This window comes from Trachurus trachurus (assembly GCF_905171665.1).
Source record: "Trachurus trachurus genome assembly, chromosome: 13".
NCBI classification, from domain to species: domain Eukaryota; kingdom Metazoa; phylum Chordata; class Actinopteri; order Carangiformes; family Carangidae; genus Trachurus; species Trachurus trachurus.
The window spans coordinates 13,068,610-13,089,201 of NC_139892.1; the positions used below are offsets into that span (position 1 = coordinate 13,068,610).

Sequence of the window (20,592 nt, forward strand, 5' to 3'; positions counted from 1 at the left end):
CACAACCACACATTCAATTCACCAAATGCACAATCCCATATTGCACTGTAATGCACCTATAATGTGCTATGCTTATTGTTATAAAGCCTTATGATAATTAATGAGTGTTTATAATGATAGTTATACACGTTTATAAGCCAATTATAACACATTCTAACTATATGTATAATGCATTATAAATGTGGGCATTGTCAGCCAGTTACTAACAATTATAACGTAAACGTACTATAATACCTGACCTTATAAGTCATAATAAAATGCTTTATAGTGTGTTATGATTATTGTTATAAAGAATTATGATCATTTATGAGTGTTTATAACTATAGTTATACAGTGTTATAACTGCATTATACCTCATTATAAGTATGGTTATAATGTGTTATAGAGATAGGCGTCAAGTAAAGTGTTACCAAAAGAAACATAAAAATAACAAGAGCACAAATACTGTGTTTATTTTCCTATAAAGGAGAAACCCAAACACACTTTGTTTACCTCACACACTAAACACACACACACACACTCCAGAGTGACTCTCTCAGGTCTCTTGTCATTGAATCACACTGACAGGCGAGTTGTAACCGTGTTATCACAGATTAAAATATGACGCCTTCTATTAAAGTCACCTGTCACATTACGCTGGGGAACCCCCCCCCACACCTCAGCACCGTCCACACACACACACACACACACACGCACACACACACATACACATACACACACACACAGGCAGGGTCACTGTGAATACACATGTTCACATCACTCACTATCAAGCATTTAAACTGTTTTAACCGATCTCATGGTCGTCGTCATCAGAGGGGACAGAGATTGCTCTGTTGTCATGGCAGCAACAGGGAAATAATAATGATGAGAATAATTATAATAATCGCTAGTTATGGCTTATGAATAGATCCTGATTGTAGCTTCAGATGTTCATGTATCAATGCTTTTTATATCAGGATAAAGACAGAACAGTGTCACATGAATAAACCTCCTCAGGTGAGTTTAAACAGTTTTTAGTGAATATATTAGTTAATTAATCTGTTTCCTGGGTTAAAATCAAGAGTTAGTAGTTGAATGCTGCAGCAGGATTAGTTTATTTTATATGATTATACCGGTACCAGCTGTTTCCTGAAGGATCTTTACATACTGTAGTTTTCTATGGATGCTTTAATAAAATGAAAATCCCCTTGTAGTTGCCTGAGTTGTCCAAAGGGTGGCAGTCCCGCTCTCCTCCCAACCAACCGTGCTCCCTTCATATATATATATATATATATATATATATTTTTTTTTTTAAAAGCAAGATTTAAAGTGACAAACTAACCTTTACATAAGGCTCATAAGCCACCGTGGGCTAATTGTAGTTCTGCATAATTCTGAATAGCAAAGTGGTTCAGTCTGTATTTAAAGGTGGACGCGGCGGCGGGAACATGATTATACTGCACGCACATGCACGGCACGGCGAGGGGGGAACCTCTTTACAGCAGCGTGGGCTCAGGTCTCAGGTGTGAGATGGAGTGAGAGGGGTGAGTGGAGGTGTTGTCAGTGTGAGCTCATTATAACAGAGGGTGAGGTCAGTTAACTCAGAGCTGACGGCTTCAGCCGGATCACACTCTGGGTTTAACATGAGCTGCAGCATGACCTCCCTCAGTGGCCTGTCATTATACCTCTGTGTGCATGTGCGTGCGTGTGTGTGCGCAGCTCTCAGTGGCGGTCATGGAAGTCCTGGAAAATCATGGAAAGTCATTGGATTTTGTCACAGGATGCACAGAATCACAGAAACGTTTAATTCAGCATTAAAGGTCCAAAATGATGGTAAAAATGTGATATCTAGCATTCAGATTCTAGTTTGCAGTGCTCACTCACTTGCACGCTCACACTCCCGTTGGCAGTGACGGTGGCCTCCGAGGACAAGGAAAAAAAAAACTTGTTTACCACGACTGGAAGTATTTCAGGAGCATGGAGCGATGAGGTGATCTAAACCATTTTACAATATGTCTGCTGTTTCCTCCTTCTACTTCATTGGTTTATGTATGAACATGAAACTCTTGAAACGCGCTCTCTGGCTGGCTGGATTTTCAATTTGGGCTGCTGTACAAACATGGCAGCGCAAGATGGCAAAACTCTCTAAAAAGCAAGACCCTTGCTATATGTATATATAAAAGAATAATTAACTATGAAAACCAAACAAATTTTATGTTATGATTATACACAAATATATTCATGGATATTATATTCAGATTTTTACCAATAAACCTTTTCCAATTATGACACACTGGACCTTTAAACGAATAAGCGTTCCTGCTCACTAATGCAGCTTTGTTCTGGATTTTTATTTTTATTTTTTAAAGCCGCTGCTCCACAGGAACTCTGTCACTGTGAGATTGACTTTGCAGATGCACCAACGACAACAACAACGCCACCACTCTCTCTCTCCATCTCTCTTTTTTTGTTTCACAGCCGTATAAGCACATTTTCTGCTTCACAGCTATTAGCGCCGCAAAGAAAAAAGAAAAGAAAATGAAGCTCATTTGGATGTAAAAGCCGTTACGAGCAGGTTTCCAGGTCACCGTTTAATAGAGCGGCGCCATATTTTGTGCTGTTTTCCGCGAGATTATCGGCGGTGATATGCCGGAATATGGTAAAGAGAGGAGGAGGCTCCGGCGATGATGGGCGATGATGATGATGATGAAGAAGGCCGAGGGGATGTGAGATAGAGAGGGGAATCTATTAACCTCATGTGACCAGCTAGCCAGCCATGACAGATTGCCCTGTCGCTACTTTATCAAGCTCTTTTGGGAGTGTGTGTGTGTGTTAGGAACTTAAATCCACTCTTAAAGCGAGACTCTTAAAGTGAGAACTCAGTTTGCTTCTCTACTGTGTGTGTGTGTGTGGTTCCTGTCTTTTGCATGATTGACTCATTATCCTCTGTGTGTGTTTGAGTCCGCACTCGCAGGTTTTCCACTCCTTCTCTCTCTGTCTCCGCGGTGCCGTGGCGTCAGTGACCCGTGGGCTAATCCGCCCCGACGCCACGGCAACAGCTTTTGTATTAATAACCGTCTTGATAATGATATTAATTTGAATCTGCCGGGCCTCCTCCTCCTTTTGTTGCGCTATCTCTGACATGCAGCCTTGTCAGTGTGAGTGTGTGTGTGTGTGTGTGTGCGAGCCGTACACCCCCTGAAGCGCCTCTGTCTGCCGCCGCCGCCGTCTCTCATCTCTGTTCAACCACCACACATACACACCACACTGTGCATAATTCCTCTCACTTTTTTCCAGAAAAGTAACATGTTTCGTCTGTTTCGGCACAGTGGAGCAGTGGGTTCTGGGGTTTGAACCCTTATGCTGCTCCCGTACTGTACCCACAAAGATATAATCAGACATAAATCAGCCCCTGTGATGGAGTGGCGACCCACCGTCAGCTGTGATTGGCTCCTCTGTGACCACATTAAGGAAAAAGCCGTGCGGCTAATTGAAGGATTGATGGATCTTTCAATCTCACATTTGTTTCACTCATTCAGCATCTTCTCTCTCTCTCTTTCTCTCTTTTTGCTTCAACTCCTCTTTCACTAAATGACAAAAAAACAACCTTTACCTCCTCCAGCACCCGAGCACCCTCTTGGTTCCACTTGTATGTTTTTTTTTTCCTGATAGTGTTTCACAATGGGTCACAAACCATTGAGGTTGAGTTTGCAGTAGAAAGTGTCTCTGAGTGGTGAATTTTACACAGCTCCCATCTTTCATACTTGCAACCAACTGATTTGAGGGGGAAAAAATAGAAAAAAAAACTCCTGGCAGAAAGAAAGAAAGAGGAAGCAGAACAAAAGCCAAACACAACAAAGTTATAGCTCAACTGATGGGGAGAGACACACAAGTGCTGCTTTATTCTCTCCCTGTGCAGCACATTCAAGTGTTTTGAACTTAAAGTCACTGGGTGTAAAGTGTAAAAAAAAAAAAAGTCCAGTCTGTGGTGTGTTAATCATAAAAAACACACCGAAGTCAGGTCAAGGTTTTTACAGTTTAAAAGGAGCACTTTTTATTTGTTTTCCTAAAAAAATCTAATTGATATAAACTTAATTTAAACAGTAGCTTTTCCAACAATATAAATTACAAAAACAGTGTTCATTTTATAAACTTATATTGCTGTTGTTGCGCTGTTTGATGAGTTGATCCATTTTTTTTTTTTTTACAAATGGAGGCTAAAACATTAAAGTTCGGAGAGGAGTTCTTTTTCCGGGGGAATTTTTTACCGTATTGATCTTCTTCACACCTGTATAGCAACCAATTAATGAAATGCTTTCTCACAAAAATGAGAAATGTCAGTCACCTGTGGAACAGACAATCCTGTAAAAACACCATCCAAGCCACAAGCGAGTTCATTGGATTGTGCTGTTATACGGAAAAGACAACGCCAGAACCAGAGCTTATGCTAGCTTGCTAAATTCAACAAGGCAGTTGCAGAAACAAACATTGCACATTCCTGATCTCTGGAGGCTTCAGAGAGAAGTCTGAAGAAAGAGGCTTGGACTTTTAATTGTGTATTTTCAAAATTCATCCTGTTCTAACAGTTTTTCCAGGATCTCCTACTGTACTCTACCTTTAATGAAATGGCGATGAATGGTAAAATAATGGAGCTGCAAACAGTCAAACCACACAGATTAAAGCATCCCGTTGAGCACAGGCAGTGTGTGATGCTTCAGACAAACACTCTTCTCTGTGAGTCGTAGTCTGAGGTTTTTTGATGCCGCATAAACAAAAGACTAGTTCATGAATTACTGGATTATCACCGCCGCAAAGTTTACCCACATCCAAAACCCTCAGGTTCCCTACATGTTACTGTAGGAGCGTGATTACGTTCATACTTCCTTTTTTCGGTTAGTTTTTCTCTTCTTTTAAACTGACAAAAGGTTGTTTTTTTTCTTTTTACCTTGACATGTTTCAACTGCAGTGACAGTCCTCCTCAGAGGTCAGCTGATGGCTGTGATGTAGTGGTCTTATCAGCTCATGTTAACAGGTGTAAGTAGTAGATCTTCGTATTTTTTCATCAATAAGTTAAGCATAAGTTCAGGATCAGCTGGGGCCTAAAGTGTAGCCTGAAACTTAGTGTAGCAGGCTAGCATAAAGGTGGTTGAGGTTTACATCTTGTCATGTGATTTTCCGTAAGAATGCATAAGTAGGAAACGTTACATTACGTTTGTGTCTCTGCAGCCATTTATTATTGTCATGATGCAAGAGTTATTTGACGCGTCTTTCCGTCTTTTTCTTCTTTTCTTCGTTCTCTCTCTCTTCTTCCTTGCCACAGTCCAGAATCCCCTTGTCCTCTCTCCTTGTCTTCCTCTCTCCTTCCTCCTGGCATAATTCTCCACTTCCCTCCTCCTCCTCCTCCTCCTCCTCCTCCTCCTCCTCCTCCTCCTCGTCCTCTCTCCCTCCTCGTCCTGTCCATCATCCGTCCATCCCATCCACACAGCTGTTGCTCCCTCCTTTTGTTATTCACCCGCTATCTCTTCAATACAGAGATCCCAGTCACTCCTGCCCCTCACACCCCCCCCCGTCTCATATTTTTCACTGCTGTCCTGGTTTTCTTTTCTTTTTTTTTTCATCTTCTTCCTCTTCTTCACATGTGACAATAGTGGCACCGCCGGCCAAATCTTCAACAACATGTCCTGTCTGAATGAAAAGCTGCAGGGATTGGAGGAAGAGACACAGGGATGAAGAGCAACAGACAGAGAGGAGAAAGGAAGGATTTAGGTCACAGAGAGGTTTAGACACCGGGCGTTTTATAGAAAAAGACAGTCGTCCGTGAAACATGTTTTATTACAGTTGATGAAAACATCACCTGTCGTATGTTAGAGAAAAACACACCCAGATTCTGATCGAAGTTTTTGATCAAACTCCTCAAAAACATTGATGATTAGCTGCTGTCTTCAATTTCTTTCACCTGTCGTTGTCCTTCTGGAGTTTACTGTACATAATAGTAAGTCAATTTAGGTCTAAATGAACTTAATTGCTTAAATTTCAGAATTAAATCTTGGTGTTACTGTAGAACCTGAGACTGGATTAAAAACAAACACTCCAATATAATATATTCTTAAAATCGTTAAATCAACTTTTGCCGATTTCCTCAATGAACATCTGTAGTAAACGTCTCATACATGCAGAAGAAGCTCAGTCATGGTTCCTTCATGTGTTAAATGTTTACTCTGAACATCAAGTTGCACCTATATGAGTCACAGTGAGTCAGCAGGGTGGATGTGGTACCGGCCACAGTTTATAGGACCGTCATGACTGAAGAGAGAGACTCTGCAGACTGATCTGAGGTCTGTTTGTGTTTGTTGAGGAGATATGATCTGCGGCTAAGAGATGTGAAGCCGTTGGAGTCAAGTGAACAGTGTGAGGATTTTACTCTGTCTGGGAGCTAACGCTAGCTAACGACTGCCTCCAGACATTCGGCCGCAGATGAATCACTTATTTACTCACTTATTTACTCACTTTCAACTTCATTTGTTCCCAGAGTTCAATTGGGTTTTTTTGAAACTGAGATGAATGAATCCTGGACTCTTTAGTAGCTCTGCTGGAGCTGGACTTCCTGCAACTGTCTTACCAATAATCATCTGTTGATGAAGATCATGTGACATAATTGAAACCTCAATAAATGTATCGTACAGCTTTACAACTGCATGTACGAATAGACTGGATTTCACCAATGAGGTGAATCAGTTGAAATTGAGTTGCACCAAACTAGTTAAAAATTTTAAAAAAGATTCACTTTAGATCAATCTTCAAACTCATTTACTAAAGTTATTTTAAACCTTGCCATTCTTTTATGCTTTTATGCTTACTGTTTCCTAGCAGCATGCAGATTATTGACAAATTATTGGCATTTATCTATTTGAATAAATACAAGGGGTGTAACGATACATGTACTGTATTCGTATTGAACCGTTTCGATATATTTTATTTATTGGAAAGCTTATTTTATATATATAGCCTACTGTTTATTTGAGAATAACACTTTACAACAGTATTCTATTTTTTTTATTTTATTTTGTATAATGTTATAATTACAGTTGACTGTTCCTAATAAACAACAAGAAAATTTAGGTTTTGCATTTAGTTCCCATACTGTACCGAAAATGAACCGAACCATGACCTCAAAACCGAGGTACGTATCAAACCGTCATTTTTGTGTATCGTTACACCCCTGATAAATACAATTGGCTTCATTGACTGAGTTTAGTTTGAAATGGTGTGACAGACCCTCATTTTTATTACTAGTTTCTACGAAAGTTTGATTAGAGCTAGTCTTACATTGAATTAAAACTTGTCAGGTGCCAAATGTACTTATCTATTTTTATGACTGTTGTTATGACAAGTGGGATCAATAAAAGTTTATCGTGTCTTACGTGACATTTAGTCGTTAGGGTTAGGGTTAGTCGTAGTCTGTCAATCAAACAGAAGAAAATGTACGTAAAAGTATGGAGGCTGAGATGTTTGGACTGACTTGGTTTGAGTCCTCTGAATCATTGCCAACGTCTCAACAGATGTTGTTGTGTTGCCCTCAGACAGCTGTTTAGGAGGCCGGTCAGAGCTTTGTAGGTGGTACTGATAGAAAGGCCAACGTCTTCATATGGACGGAAAAATGACAACAGTCTTGGAGAAGTTGAACGCAGCTGTGAGGGTTATTGTACAGTAAGTCAATGTATGGAGTGGAAAACCCTTCAGATTGACAGTTTGTTTGTTGTTGTTGAAAAATTGCATACACAGGTACATTCTCTTCTATAGAATTACCGGAAACAAGTAACAATGTCAGGATTAATAAAAAAAAAAAAAGTAGAGTCTAATTATCGGTTTTGATCTTTTTTTTTGGAGTAAATGTGATTTTAAAAAACGCTGCTGGAGAGTTTATGTGTTGTGAAATAGGACAGTGACAGTAGGAATCCTGACGGGTGGATGAGCGCCAAGATGCCTCTGGTCTGTGTTGCCCTTAACTGTTTCTCCATTATTTGTGACATCCACCCACGCTCTCTTCCACTGTCGTCTTTCCAGCTTTTTAACTGGAATCTCTGCTGCCTGGAAACATAAAGTACATCACTGAGCCTCCAAACCCGACACGCTGCTGCTGCTGCTGCTGCTGCTGCTGCTGCTGTGTCTGGCTTGTTAGAAATCACTGTAAAGAGCAGCTCAAACAAAAACCAGCTGCTTTTGGTTTTGTCTCGTTCTAACAGTGTGTGTACAAACAGGATTGAGAATTGGACCACGCTACACACACAAACACACATTTATATTTTAGGTCTGGATTTTTACTGTTTTGTTTTGTCTTCACTTACATTTCAACCGGCCCAGTTTTACCGCCCTGTGACCCCGCCGTGTAGAAATTACATTTATATACAACTGATCTTCAACAGCAGCAGCAGCAGCAGCCTGGGTATGTTCTCCTTAACATAATGCAACATTTTTTACTGAGTAAATAATATGGTCAATTGACTTTTGGGTGGGGGGAGTTGATAAGAGAATGGTCAGGGTACATACCAAGCAAAAAAATAAAGCCAACACTGAAGACAACAATGAGGGATAGTTAGACATTTTGGCAAATTGGCCCATTGCCATAATCCCTGTAGTCATACCAGTAGGTTTGTTATCTTTAATTGTCATCGCAAGCTGTTTTTAGAACGGCTGAGCAGAGCAGCAAGCTGCTCAGAGCTACGCTACAGAAGCTAATGGGATTTCTTGGTTTCCCTCATCAAACTCATCAAATACACAATCCAACAACTCCAAAACGCTCTGGTGGACAAGTTGTGACCTGCACACATTCTGCATTTGCCTCTAAAACAACTCTGTCTGGTAACGTTCTGTTATTATTTCATAGCCTGGTGAATGTGCAGGTCACAACTTGTCCACCAGAGCGTTTTGAAATTGTTGGATTGTGTATTTGATGAGTTTGATGAGGGAAACCAAGAAATCCCATTAGCCTCCGCAGCGTAGCTCTGAGCAGCTCGCTAAAAATAGCTTGCACCGACAATTTAAGGTAACAAACTTACTGCTATGACTATAGGGATTATGGCAATGGGCCAATTTGGCAAAATGTTTAACTATCCCTTTAACCAAAGTGCTTGTGTTGCTTCAAAGTGACTTCAGATGAGGATAAGATCTCCTTAAACCACCTTTGACCGACTGTGGTGTAAGTCATAGGGGGGAAAAAAGGACAAGCAGCGTCTAACACGATCCCATCAGCCGTTATGTTTTACACAATAGTTTTCTCACTTGTGACAGCAGTGACGGTGATTTCCAGGTGAAGGGGTTGCTGATGGCTCAGTGTGAGTACGTGCGTCCCCTACTTCGGATGCTCTGAAAATCAGAAAACACAGCTGTGGAAGTCGGCACCTCGTATCGGTAACCCCGCGTTACGAGCTCCGAGGGGGCAAGCGATGGAGTAATATAAAACAAGTGGCCAGAAATTGGACGAAGAGAGAGAGAGCTAGTGGATGGAGTGGCTGAAAATTGGAAATGGAGAGCCGCCGTTAAACGAGATGAGCATCAGGGAAAAATTTGATAAACGTGCGCCGTGCATGTGAAGTGTTAGGGGAGGGAGGGGAGAAAAGAGAGGGGGAGGTTGTGTGTGTGTGTGTGTGCACGTGCTTGTTAGTTATTGATCCCATTTAATAATCCTTAACCACAGTCTCGTCCCTTGAGAGCACTTAACTCTCCCTCCCTCCTTCTCTCCCTCCCTCTGCTGCCTCCTCATGCGTCTGTATCTCTTCCTCACCCCTCCTCACCTCCCTCCCACTCGTGCGCCGCGGCTTCACTCTGGAAGTACCTACAGTACAAGGTCAAGGCGGTGCGAGGCTAAAGACCGACCACTAAATCCCAGCAGTAAAGGATGCAGTCGTGCACCGGTGCATTGGTTGCCATGGAGTCGATTCAGTCGTCTCTCAGAGGCCTGAGCTCAGGCGGAGCGAGGAGGAAACAGGCAGTAAAGGCAACACGGGTCCTCTGAGGATTAAGATCCTCACGCTCAGGCTGTTACTGCTCAGACTTTTGGAAGTGTCTTTGTTGTTTTTCCTTTTTCCTTCCTGAACGGTGGAAACTTGGACCAGACATCTGTCACGGTTCTGTAATTGTAAATCTCATCTTAAATATTCAAACTGGTTTGGATAATAGTCCACTTTAACAAGGCAGAGACTCAGAGAGAAGTCTAAGCTAGATTCTGTTGGTCATATAATAATCACTGGATCTCACCAGTATTGAAGAAAATGACATTTAAAGGAGCAATCCACTTATTTCACACCATAAAACCTCAGTACATTTCAATAAAAAGCCAATGTTAACATCCCGAGGTGTGGCTTATGATGCATTCAGGAGTCACATGATTGGAAATGTAGGATCCTGTGATTTTGCAGCTTTAACATAACCTGGTCCTAACCCGTCCACAGCGACCGGCCACTCACAGGTGACTGTTGAAGTTTAAAGAGCAACTATGGAGGATTTTTACTTTAACTATTCCACAATTTTACTATAATGAAGCAGCTTCAGAGTCCTAGTGCTGGTTAAATCAGTGACGTGTAACTAGTTCCAGGGAGAATGGAGACTCTCTGCCCTCCACCTAGCGTCTCTTGGCTGAAAACCAACCTCGTAAGATCAGAGCCTCCGACCCGGTGTCCCAGCTCTCGTCTCTGCGGCACCGCCACACAAACGTAACGCGCCCCGTAACCCGTAATCTCTTGTTTATGACAGATAAGACTAAACAAATATACACGTGGTAACATGGTAGATGATAAATAACATTATCCACCGCTCCATGGATCGATTTCTCACCGGCTTCGTTGAAAAAAAAATGCACATGGAGGAGAGGAGGGTTAGAGACACAGAGGAGGAGAGATTGGACTTGGAGAGATATTGGATCTGCCTGTACCCAACCGCTAATGTTTGGTCCGTCATCATGTACAACATCCAATTTAGCGTATAAATTCAGCGTCGTCGTTGTCAGCCACTTCCTCTGTTCGCTGATTGGCCGGTAGATTCTCTGCAGGAGAAAAAAAGCCACAAAAGCGTTTCAATCCCAGGCGGAGTAGTGAAGGGAATTAAAAATTGAGCGGAGCCAGGCCTTAGCATACAACCATTATGATCTCTTAAAGGTTTATGAACTGTGTGGACAGTACTGGGACCAGTTTAACAGTCACTCCTGTAACTGAGATTAAAATATGTGTGGGACTGGGGTTTTTCGGAGAACAGTGGATCATCAGCGACGACCTCATGTTGAACTAATTAGTTAAATTAAAATCCAAACCTGATAAAATCACCGTCCGGTTTTCAACAAGCTCACGTCCATCTACCTTTTTTACCCCCCTGGCTTCGTTAGATTAATGTCATTGCAAAAAAACAGACTGAAATAACACAGTATAGGACAGTATCAGTCTCTATGAGCACTGGACTGGAGGAGTGCAGCTCTGTAGCTCTTGAAACCTGAGTATAATAACAATACATGAGTTTTATTTTCCTGCGTACCTGAAAGCACCGTGCCCAGGATGTTTTCAACATTCATCATAGTTATGGCCGCTCTCGCTGTTCGGTGGTGTAGTTTGCAACACGGGTCACAATTTTCTTTCTGGGTTCATCACCTTTTTTCCACATCGCACAACTTTACACTATTCAAGCCTGAGTTTTATTTACATTTCTCATAAATACACATGCACATATATCCAGATGTTTGAGGAGGAGGGAGGGAGGGAGGGAGGGAGGGAGGGAAGGAAGGAGAGAGGGATCTGCATCTGTCTGCTCATCCCTGTTTGCAAACACAAAGATAAAATACTGTAAAAGCCACCAGTGGAAGAGGCAGGAACAATAACCGTTAATGTCTGTATGATATTGATGGAGGGAGTTTTAGCCTTTGTCTTCTCCTGAGAGTCGGAGTATCGACGTACACGATGGCGTCCGTACTGCAGAGGCCACATAATGGCCACATAATGGTGCAAATGAGCCGAAACATTGGCGTCTCAGTAACCAGCTCTGAACTTTTTTTTTTTTTCTTCAGGATCATTAAAACCACATGATCGGTTTGTTCAATTCCACCTAAAGGTCCGTTATCTGATTCAAATCAAGGCAAGGATGATACATTTGGTCCGGTTTGCGTTCACAAAGGTCGAACTAAAACTGTCCAAAATATTGTAAACAAAAGTCACGTGGCCACAAATGTCGTTCGGTCCTTGGTCATACAGGTTAAGCAAGTAGACAAGGCAAGGCAAGGCATCTTTATTTATATAGCGCATTTCATACCAAGGCAACTCAATGTGCTTTACATAAAGACAAAACATTAAAAAAAAAAAAAGAAGCATAAGACAGAATAAAAACAAACAAAACAATAAAAACAGAGTTAAATGCAAGAGCAAATAGAAGTAAAATAAAAGAAACATTAAAAAAAAAAAAAAACATAAGACAGAATAAAAACACTAAAAACAGGGTTAAAAGCAAGAGCAAATACAAGTAAAAGAAAAGAAAATAGATAAAGTTTTAAGTTCTCAGCTATAAGCACGTGAAAAGAGAAATGTTTTTAACCTGGATTTAAAAGTGTTTACAGTTGGGGCTGATTTCAGTTCTGCTGGTAGTTTGTTCCACTTGTGAGCAGCATAACAGCTAAATGCTGCTTCACCATGTCTGGTCTGAACTCTGAGCTCCACTATCTGACCTGAGCCAGTAGATCTCAGAGCTCTACTGGGTTTATATCCTACTAACATGTCATTCATGTATTCTGGACCTAAACCATTCAGTGATTTGTAAACCAGTAGCAGAACTTTAAAATCTATTCTGTAGCTGACTGGGAGCCAGTGTAAGGTCTTAAGAACCGGGGTGATGTGATCTGATCTCTCTGTTCTGGTTAAAACTCGAGCTGCAGCGTTCTGAATGAGCTGCAGCTGTTTGATGCTTTTTTGGGGGAGACCAGTCAGAAGACTGTTACAGTAGTCTAGTCTACTGGAGATAAAAGCATGAATCAGCTTCTCCTGATCAGTTTGGGACATAAAACCCTTCATTCTGGATATGTTCTTCAGTTGATAAAAGGCTGATTTGGTGACTGATTTGATATGGCTGTTGAAGGTCAGATCTGAGTCTATCAGCACGCCAAGGTTTCGGACTTGGTCTTTAGTTTCTAAAGACAGTGACTCAAGGTGTTTACTGACAACAACCCTCTTCTCTTTATTTCCAAAAACAATGACCTCAGTTTTTTCTTGATTTAACTGAAGGAAATTTTGGCTCATCCAATTTTTGACTTGCTCTAAACAGTGACATAATGACTCTATTGGACTGCAGTCATCTGGAGACAGTGCAAGATATATCTGTGTGTCATCTGCATAACTATGATAGTTGACATTAGAGTTCTGTAGAATTTGACCCAAAGGCAGCATATACAGGTTGAATAGAAGGGGTCCAAGGACTGACCCCTGAGGAACTCCACATGTCATAGCCACTCGATCGGATTGATAACTACCAATGGTCACAAAATAACTCCGTTCCTCTAAGTAGGACCTGAACCATTTTAGGACTGTCCCGCTGAGTCCTGCCCAGGTTTCCAACCTGTCCAGCAGTATACTGTGATCCACAGTGTCAAACGCAGCACTGAGATCCAACATGACCAGAACTGACACCTTGCCTGAGTCAGTGTTCAGCCTTATGTCATTTAACACTCTAATCAGAGCTGTTTCTGTACTGTGGTGAGGTCGGAAGCCTGATTGAAATTTGTCAAAGAGTCCACTGGAGTTCAAGAAGTTGCTGAGTTGATTAAAAACCACTTTCTCAACGATCTTGGCTATAAAGGGAAGATTTGAGATGGGTCTGTAATTGGTTAAAATGGTAGTATCCAATGTTCTCTTTTTTAAGAGTGGCTTGATGGCAGCTACTTTCAGGGGTTTAGGAAACGTGCCTGATTGAAGTGAGCAATTTATTATTTGCTGCAGATCTGTTTGGACAGAGCTTATAATAGTTTTAAAAAAGTCCGATGGTATTGTGTCAAGACAACATGTCGATGTTTTAAGATGCTGAACTGTTTCTTCTAAGGTTTTTTGGTCAACTGTATTAAACTCTGACATTACAGTTGATTTATTCCTAGGTGATTTTAGGGATTGCATCATTGTATTATTTTGCTGATTTGTGTTGATATTTAGCCTTATGGATTTGATTTTTTCATTGAAGAAGTAAGCAAATTCATTGCATTTTTCTGTGGAAAAGAGTTCTGAAGCTATCTCTTTTGGGGGGGTTGTAAGCTTATCAACCATAGCAAACAGAGCACGAGTGTTGTTGATATTCTTATTAATCATTTCAGTAAAGTATTGCTGTCTAGCCTTGAATAGCCCATGGTTAAAATTACAAAGACTTTGTTTGTAGAGGTCATGGTGGATTTGAAGTTTAGTTTTTCTCCATTTACGCTCAGCTTTCCTGCATTCTGTTTTCAGAGCCTTTACCATCAAACTACTAAATATTTAATCGGAATACTTAATTTAGCTGTTAGAATAGAAATCACAAAGAAATGGCTTAGGCCAGACATCCCATCCATTGATGAATGGTACAATATAATTTACGATACATATGGAAAGAATCAGTTTTTCAATGAGGCCTCAGCAATCTAAATTCGAAGACATCTGGAAGCACTGGAAAAGGTTTATTTCCCCGAGACAAGTTTTTTTGGTAACCCTTTAAAATTCAAAGCATAAAAAGTATGTGTAATCTTTTGCCTTCATGAAAAACATGACATTACTATATGAAATTGACCGTTATTTCTAGGCTGTTTCTTGACATTACTGCGCAATCGGTTAGTTTTTCTCTCTCTTTATATATTAAGATATACTTAATTATTTATTTCCTTGTATTATATTGAGAATGCCCCATTTTCATGTGTTATTTTGTAAAATAATTTGTAAAAGGAAAAAAAAAGTGAAAAAATAAACCAAATGATCCTGAATCGTTGGTCCTGACGAGGAGCCGAGGTGATCGACGTCCTCCCCACCAGCTGCACCAGCACCAGCACCAGCTCTGGTTGTGCTGGTGCTGCTGGGAGTGTTTATACTGACGTTGTAATCCACCTTAACACACACACACACACACACACTAAAGCTACTCCTGGTGTCAGCACTTCATTTTTCATCCCATTTGAAATATCGCAGATAATTAATCCATAATGTTCGAACCAAAACGCGCCGGTGAATTATGAGAAGCACAAACTCGCGAAATGATGGATTAAAAGATGAATACGCATGAATACACAAATGAGGGCATGAATAAAAACGGTAAACAAATGAGGCGGAGGAGGACGGAGCGAGAACAATCAGCCCCAACGATCTCTGCGGGCTCCTTTTAGTCGTTGAGCTTTGTTTCCTCTTCGTCTCTCAACCAGCTCTTTTAATCTGTCACTCCCCCCCCCTCTCCCCCTCCGACGCTTTGTTCCCCTCTTTATTTGGATGGCAGAGCTCATTTCAGCTGGATGATCTGATCAATAATTACTATCAAGACCCCCCCCCCCCCACACACACACACACACACACACACACACACACACACACACCCACACAGCCACTTATAAGTAATACTCCCTCAGTGATGAATACACACACTGCATTTTGTTGTTTTTTCTGACATGACCCAGCACATGGAAACCTCTCTCTCTCTCTCTCTTCTTCTCTCTCTCTCTATTTCTCACACACACACACACACACACACACACACACACACACACACGCACACACACACACCATTTGTCATAGCTGTCACCCAGTTTGCATTGGCTTTGTTTTTGAGAGCCAGTTTGGAAATGTCAAGCTTTTGCAGATTTATTTTGCTCCTGCTGCACGTCAGAGAAATTAATAATCAGCCTATAAGTTCTGACCCACATCATCACTCACCTCACACACACACACACACACACAAACACACTTAGGCCTGGACTACACGCATATGGATTTTTTTTTAAGCAGATATTTTCGTCCTCGTTTTAAAATACAAACTCTGTCCACACCACAGAAATATCTCTGTCCATACGAAGAGGCAAAACTGAAAACGGCCATTGTTGTTGACAACCGTTTTGCTTCAATGCGTACGTGCGAACGGCTTGTCGCTAGGCGCTTGACGTCATCGCGTCAACACCAGCTCCGTGGTATATTCTCAACAACCAATCAGATCGCCGGATTTCACCTTTCCGTTTTATAATGATTAATGAAAAACATACTTTTGAACAAAATAATACATTTTCGTGAATAGATAACAGGAGAAGTTACACAATGCCCCTTTAAATTCCTCATCATGCCTCCCCACTTTTTTTTTTGCATGCGTTTTTGCATGCGTGACTCTCCTTTTTTAATGCGACAAACACACTGAAACACTGTGTGTGTGTGTGTATCAGACCATTGTGGTGTAAATATATGAGACTGAGACTGAAGCAGCTGTTCATAAACTTCATATCACACACAAGCCCACACACACACACACACACACACGTCAAATAAACAAAGTAGTTGGCATTTCCTAATTTCGAGGGCGATGTTAACTTCTGCGCACAACCTTTGTGTAGTTGATGTGTGGCAGTGTGTGTGTGTGTGTGTATGTGCGTGTTCCTGCCTCTTGGGCTCCATGTGAAATAATAGTGTGCTCAGATCTTTGGATGGAGTGAACAATACTTAATAGGGCCGTGATAATAAGTATTAAAATCACTGGACCTGAAAGAAAACGTGATGAGACTCTTAATTACAAACGAAAGAGAGGGGGGGGGGGGGGGGGTGGAGAGAGAAATAGAGAGAGAGAGAGAGAGAGAGAGAGAGAGAGAGAGTGGACGGTGGTACAAGTAGAAATAAAATGAAAGGGGGAGGACGGAGACAAACTAGAAAAAAAAACCTCTTGAATAGGTTTTAAAAACATCATGATGAGGGGTTGAAGGTGATGAGGGAGGGGAATAGATGGATTGGGTGTGTGTGTGTGTGTGTGTGTGTGTGTGTGTGTGTGTGTGTGTGTGTGTGTGTGTGTGTGTGTGTGTGTGTGTGTGTGTGTGTGTGTGTGTGTGTGTGTGTGTGTGTGTGTGTGTGTGTGTGTGTGCACTTGGAAAACACAAAGAGAGATTGAGTCGGATCGGGAGAGGGAGAGATAGAAATACTTTGCACTCTAATTCTCCTCTCTCGAGCTGTGTTGTATTGAAAGGAGGTGGGGGGGCAGGTCGTAATCACACACACCCCACTGAGGGTTTTTTTTCTACTCTCTGATCTCTCCGTCTCCATGTCGACTGCAGCATCACACACACACACACACACACACACACACACACACACACACACACACACACACACACACACACACACACACACACACACACACACCCACACTCGGTGGTGCGAGCTCCCTTTACTCCACTTGAGTGATCGTCTCCTCCTCCTCAATCTTCTTCTTCATTCAACGCTTGTTCCACGTTTTCCGTCTTCACAACAACAACAACAAATGTGTTGGAAACGACACACCCAACCACGTGAACCGCTTCGACGCTGATCTCCTGATATCGGGGGTTGTAAAATGATAAACGCTGGCGCTCCGCTCCGCTCTCTGTCAGGTTGAAAGTGATGATGCAGCCACGTTTGTTTCTTTATCTGAGCCAGATACAGTTGTTTATATTTGAATATATTTATGATGTGTGCAAGTTATTTACAGCATGTTTATGTGTCTTCACATCAGTTTTATGTTTTGATGTTGTCCATCTTGTGTCCTTTGAGGAAACCTTTTCAAAATTTGATTCAAACCTTCATTTGAAGTTTAGGATGAACTGATATTACTTTGGAGGTCAAAGGGCTCCAGACTAGCTTTTTTTTACTCGGAGCACACTGGCCCCTAACTTAAAATATTAGAAGGGCAAGCAGAACATTTACAGTAGGGGTGTAAATTGACTTGTAAGGCAAATAATATTATTTCCTTTTCCAAACATTGGCCTGTCACCTGTAATGACAGATTTTATGAGTCGCCTCTTCCTCATTTCACCAGTGTAAAAATGTCCTGGTTGCACATGTGGAAGTAAATGCAAAAAATGTACATGTGTTCCAGATGAACTAACTTTTTTCCGACTGGCTAATAATGCATTGTCAATTTTTATTTCTATCGTTCTCTTGAACTGGTGTATTATTTTGAGATGGGACTTCTCGTAGGCAGCGGAAATACGCTGATTAATCGTCCCTCGTTGACAGCCGTTTACTGCCTGTGTCTCAGTGCAACGCGATGTGCTGGTGTTTCTCTGTGGGGGGGCAGAGAGGAGCAGAGACCTTTCCACTGCAGATATCATACTTAGTGGCCATTTGCACCTCATACAACTCCACTTCTAAAGTAAAATCTAAATCTAAACAGGGGAGTGTAATAAAAATTCACCTGTAGCACAGTCGTTTTAAAAGAGGTAACGAACTATTAGAGCAGAACTGTTTTTGTACCAGGTTGTTAATGTGTTTATTTGTGCTGTAAAGTTGGAACTGCAGGTTTTTGTCCTTGGAAGTTGCAGCTTGATACGACCACGAGATGGGACTTTTCTTTGTTTTTTTTCTATTATTTCCAGACCACAATAACATATTCACATACAACAGACATACTGTACAATTAGAACAAAACAAACAACGGCACAACCAATAAGAACAAGAACTACCACGCAAACAATAAACTACCAATACATAATAAAATACCAATACAGTGACAATACAATAAGACAATAACAGAACAATTTCTGTTCTACATTTGTATTTTACGTCATTAATATTAAAGTTAATTAAAATGTAAAGCACACACTGATCTTTCTGAACAGTATCTTCTTCAAGAAATGGTTTTCACTAGTGTCTCGTTGCAGATCCTCCTACGTGTATCCTTGATCGGCCGGTGTTAGCTAATAATCCTGTCTCCCTCTCTCTGCTGTAATTAATGTAACGACATTAAAGGGGAGAAAATGAATGGATTTCTATTTGCTCACTCTCTTTTAAAGGGCAGAAGCAATACCTCATTCATCCCCTCTCTCTCTCTCTCTGTCTGTGTGTCTACAGTATCCTGCTTCAGAAAGACTACGGCTTCCTGACGGACATCAACATCTGGCACCCCTTCGTCACCGTCGGCCTTTACTCCTCCACGCTCTCCGCCGCCATGAGCAACCTCATCGGAGCCTCGCGCATCCTCTACGCCCTCGCCCGGGACGACCTGTTTGGTAAGAGGCCTCAAAGGATGCTGGGAAAGAGCGAGAGAGAGGGGGGCAGAGGAAGTCAGACGATTATCTTGAAGGCATTGATTACGTAGGTTGGTTGTTTGAATCATCAGCTCAGTTTGGGACACGTCAATGATTCCCAGCTGAAATAAAACAGATTTTCTTCATTGGAAAATGAAAATGTAAATGCTCACACACAAAGAGAGACTCAAATCCCCGTAAATGCTGTTATTGAGCAGACGTCAGGTTTTACATTGAAAGAAGTCTCACAGTGATTCATTCATCCATATTTTATGACTCACTCCTCATCACACACACAGATATGATTCATCTCATGGTTTACATGTGGCCTTCGCTGTTCTGCTCTGTCTTTTGAGCTGATTAGCGACTTATAGGTGGATTAAACCTACAGCTGCTGCAGGAGGGTTAACGTAGGAAACTAAAAGGTGATTGACCCTGAAGTTTTTCTGACCTGTTGAATGTCACCAACAAGTTCTCATTAGGGCTGCCACGATTAGTCGACTAGTCACGACTACGTCGACTATTAAAATCGTCGACAACTAATTTAATAGTCGATGCGTCGTTGTTGTTGTTTTTTTTTACTTTGTTTTTCTCTCAAAACTGCTGCGGCACCTTCCACACACGCACCCGCCGCTGCAGCCGCCCACCACACACACACACACACTGCACTCACTCACTCACTCACTCACTCAAGGTGAGTACACATAGGTGTTCTCTCTCTTTTCTCTCTCTACCTGTCTTGTCCCTCATCAAGCGGCACCGGTGTAACCTCGCCCGCCCGCTGCAGCCGCCGCTCCTCTCTCTCTCTCTCTCTCGTCTGTCATTTTAAATGAGAAGTGATACGCTCCACCATTTTAAATCACGGACTGAAAAACAGCCGTTCGTCATTTAAAAATAAAACCGCGGACTTATATTGGAACGTTACCGCGTCTGGTCACAGCGGTCCTCGTCACGTAATGAGCGCTCATCTTAACGAGGAAGTCTTCTCTCCCGGCGTAAAACTACGTCAATATTTTCCGGTAGCTTCTCATCACAGTCCACACCTTGCAGAGTTTGAGCTGCACCTCAGTTTCACTTGTTTTCACTTGACAGTTTAACACAGAACTTTCTGGTGGAGTCTTTCCATGTTTCTCCTTCTGTGACAGTAAAAAGGCACATTTACATTTTTTCAGACAAGACGATTGTCTTATTTTACTCAGCTGTTTGCACTTTATGCTACAGTTAAAGCTGCATATTTCATTAAAAGTTTAATGAACTATCTTCTTAATTGTCTTTATTTTTAGTTAGCATATACCTTAAACACTTCAAGCTGAAAGCTAATGATGGTAGCTATATAAGAGCAGCTGCATGCTGGTGCGATAAGCTGTATGTTTTACATTCAATTTACGTAT

At 41.5% G+C, this 20,592-nt stretch overlaps 1 protein-coding gene across 1 annotated transcript in view; it reads left to right on the forward strand.

Annotated features, from left to right (window-relative positions):
• LOC310996421 (solute carrier family 12 member 9) overlaps nt 1-20,592 on the forward strand; it is a gene marked incomplete at its 5' end in the record, with an annotated part of 89,697 nt that overhangs the window by 22,393 nt on the left and 46,712 nt on the right. The window contains one exon of the mRNA XM_083985813.1: nt 19,026-19,183. Within this exon, the coding sequence (XP_083841939.1) occupies nt 19,026-19,183 (158 nt within the window). The remainder of the gene's footprint in view (nt 1-19,025; nt 19,184-20,592) is intronic.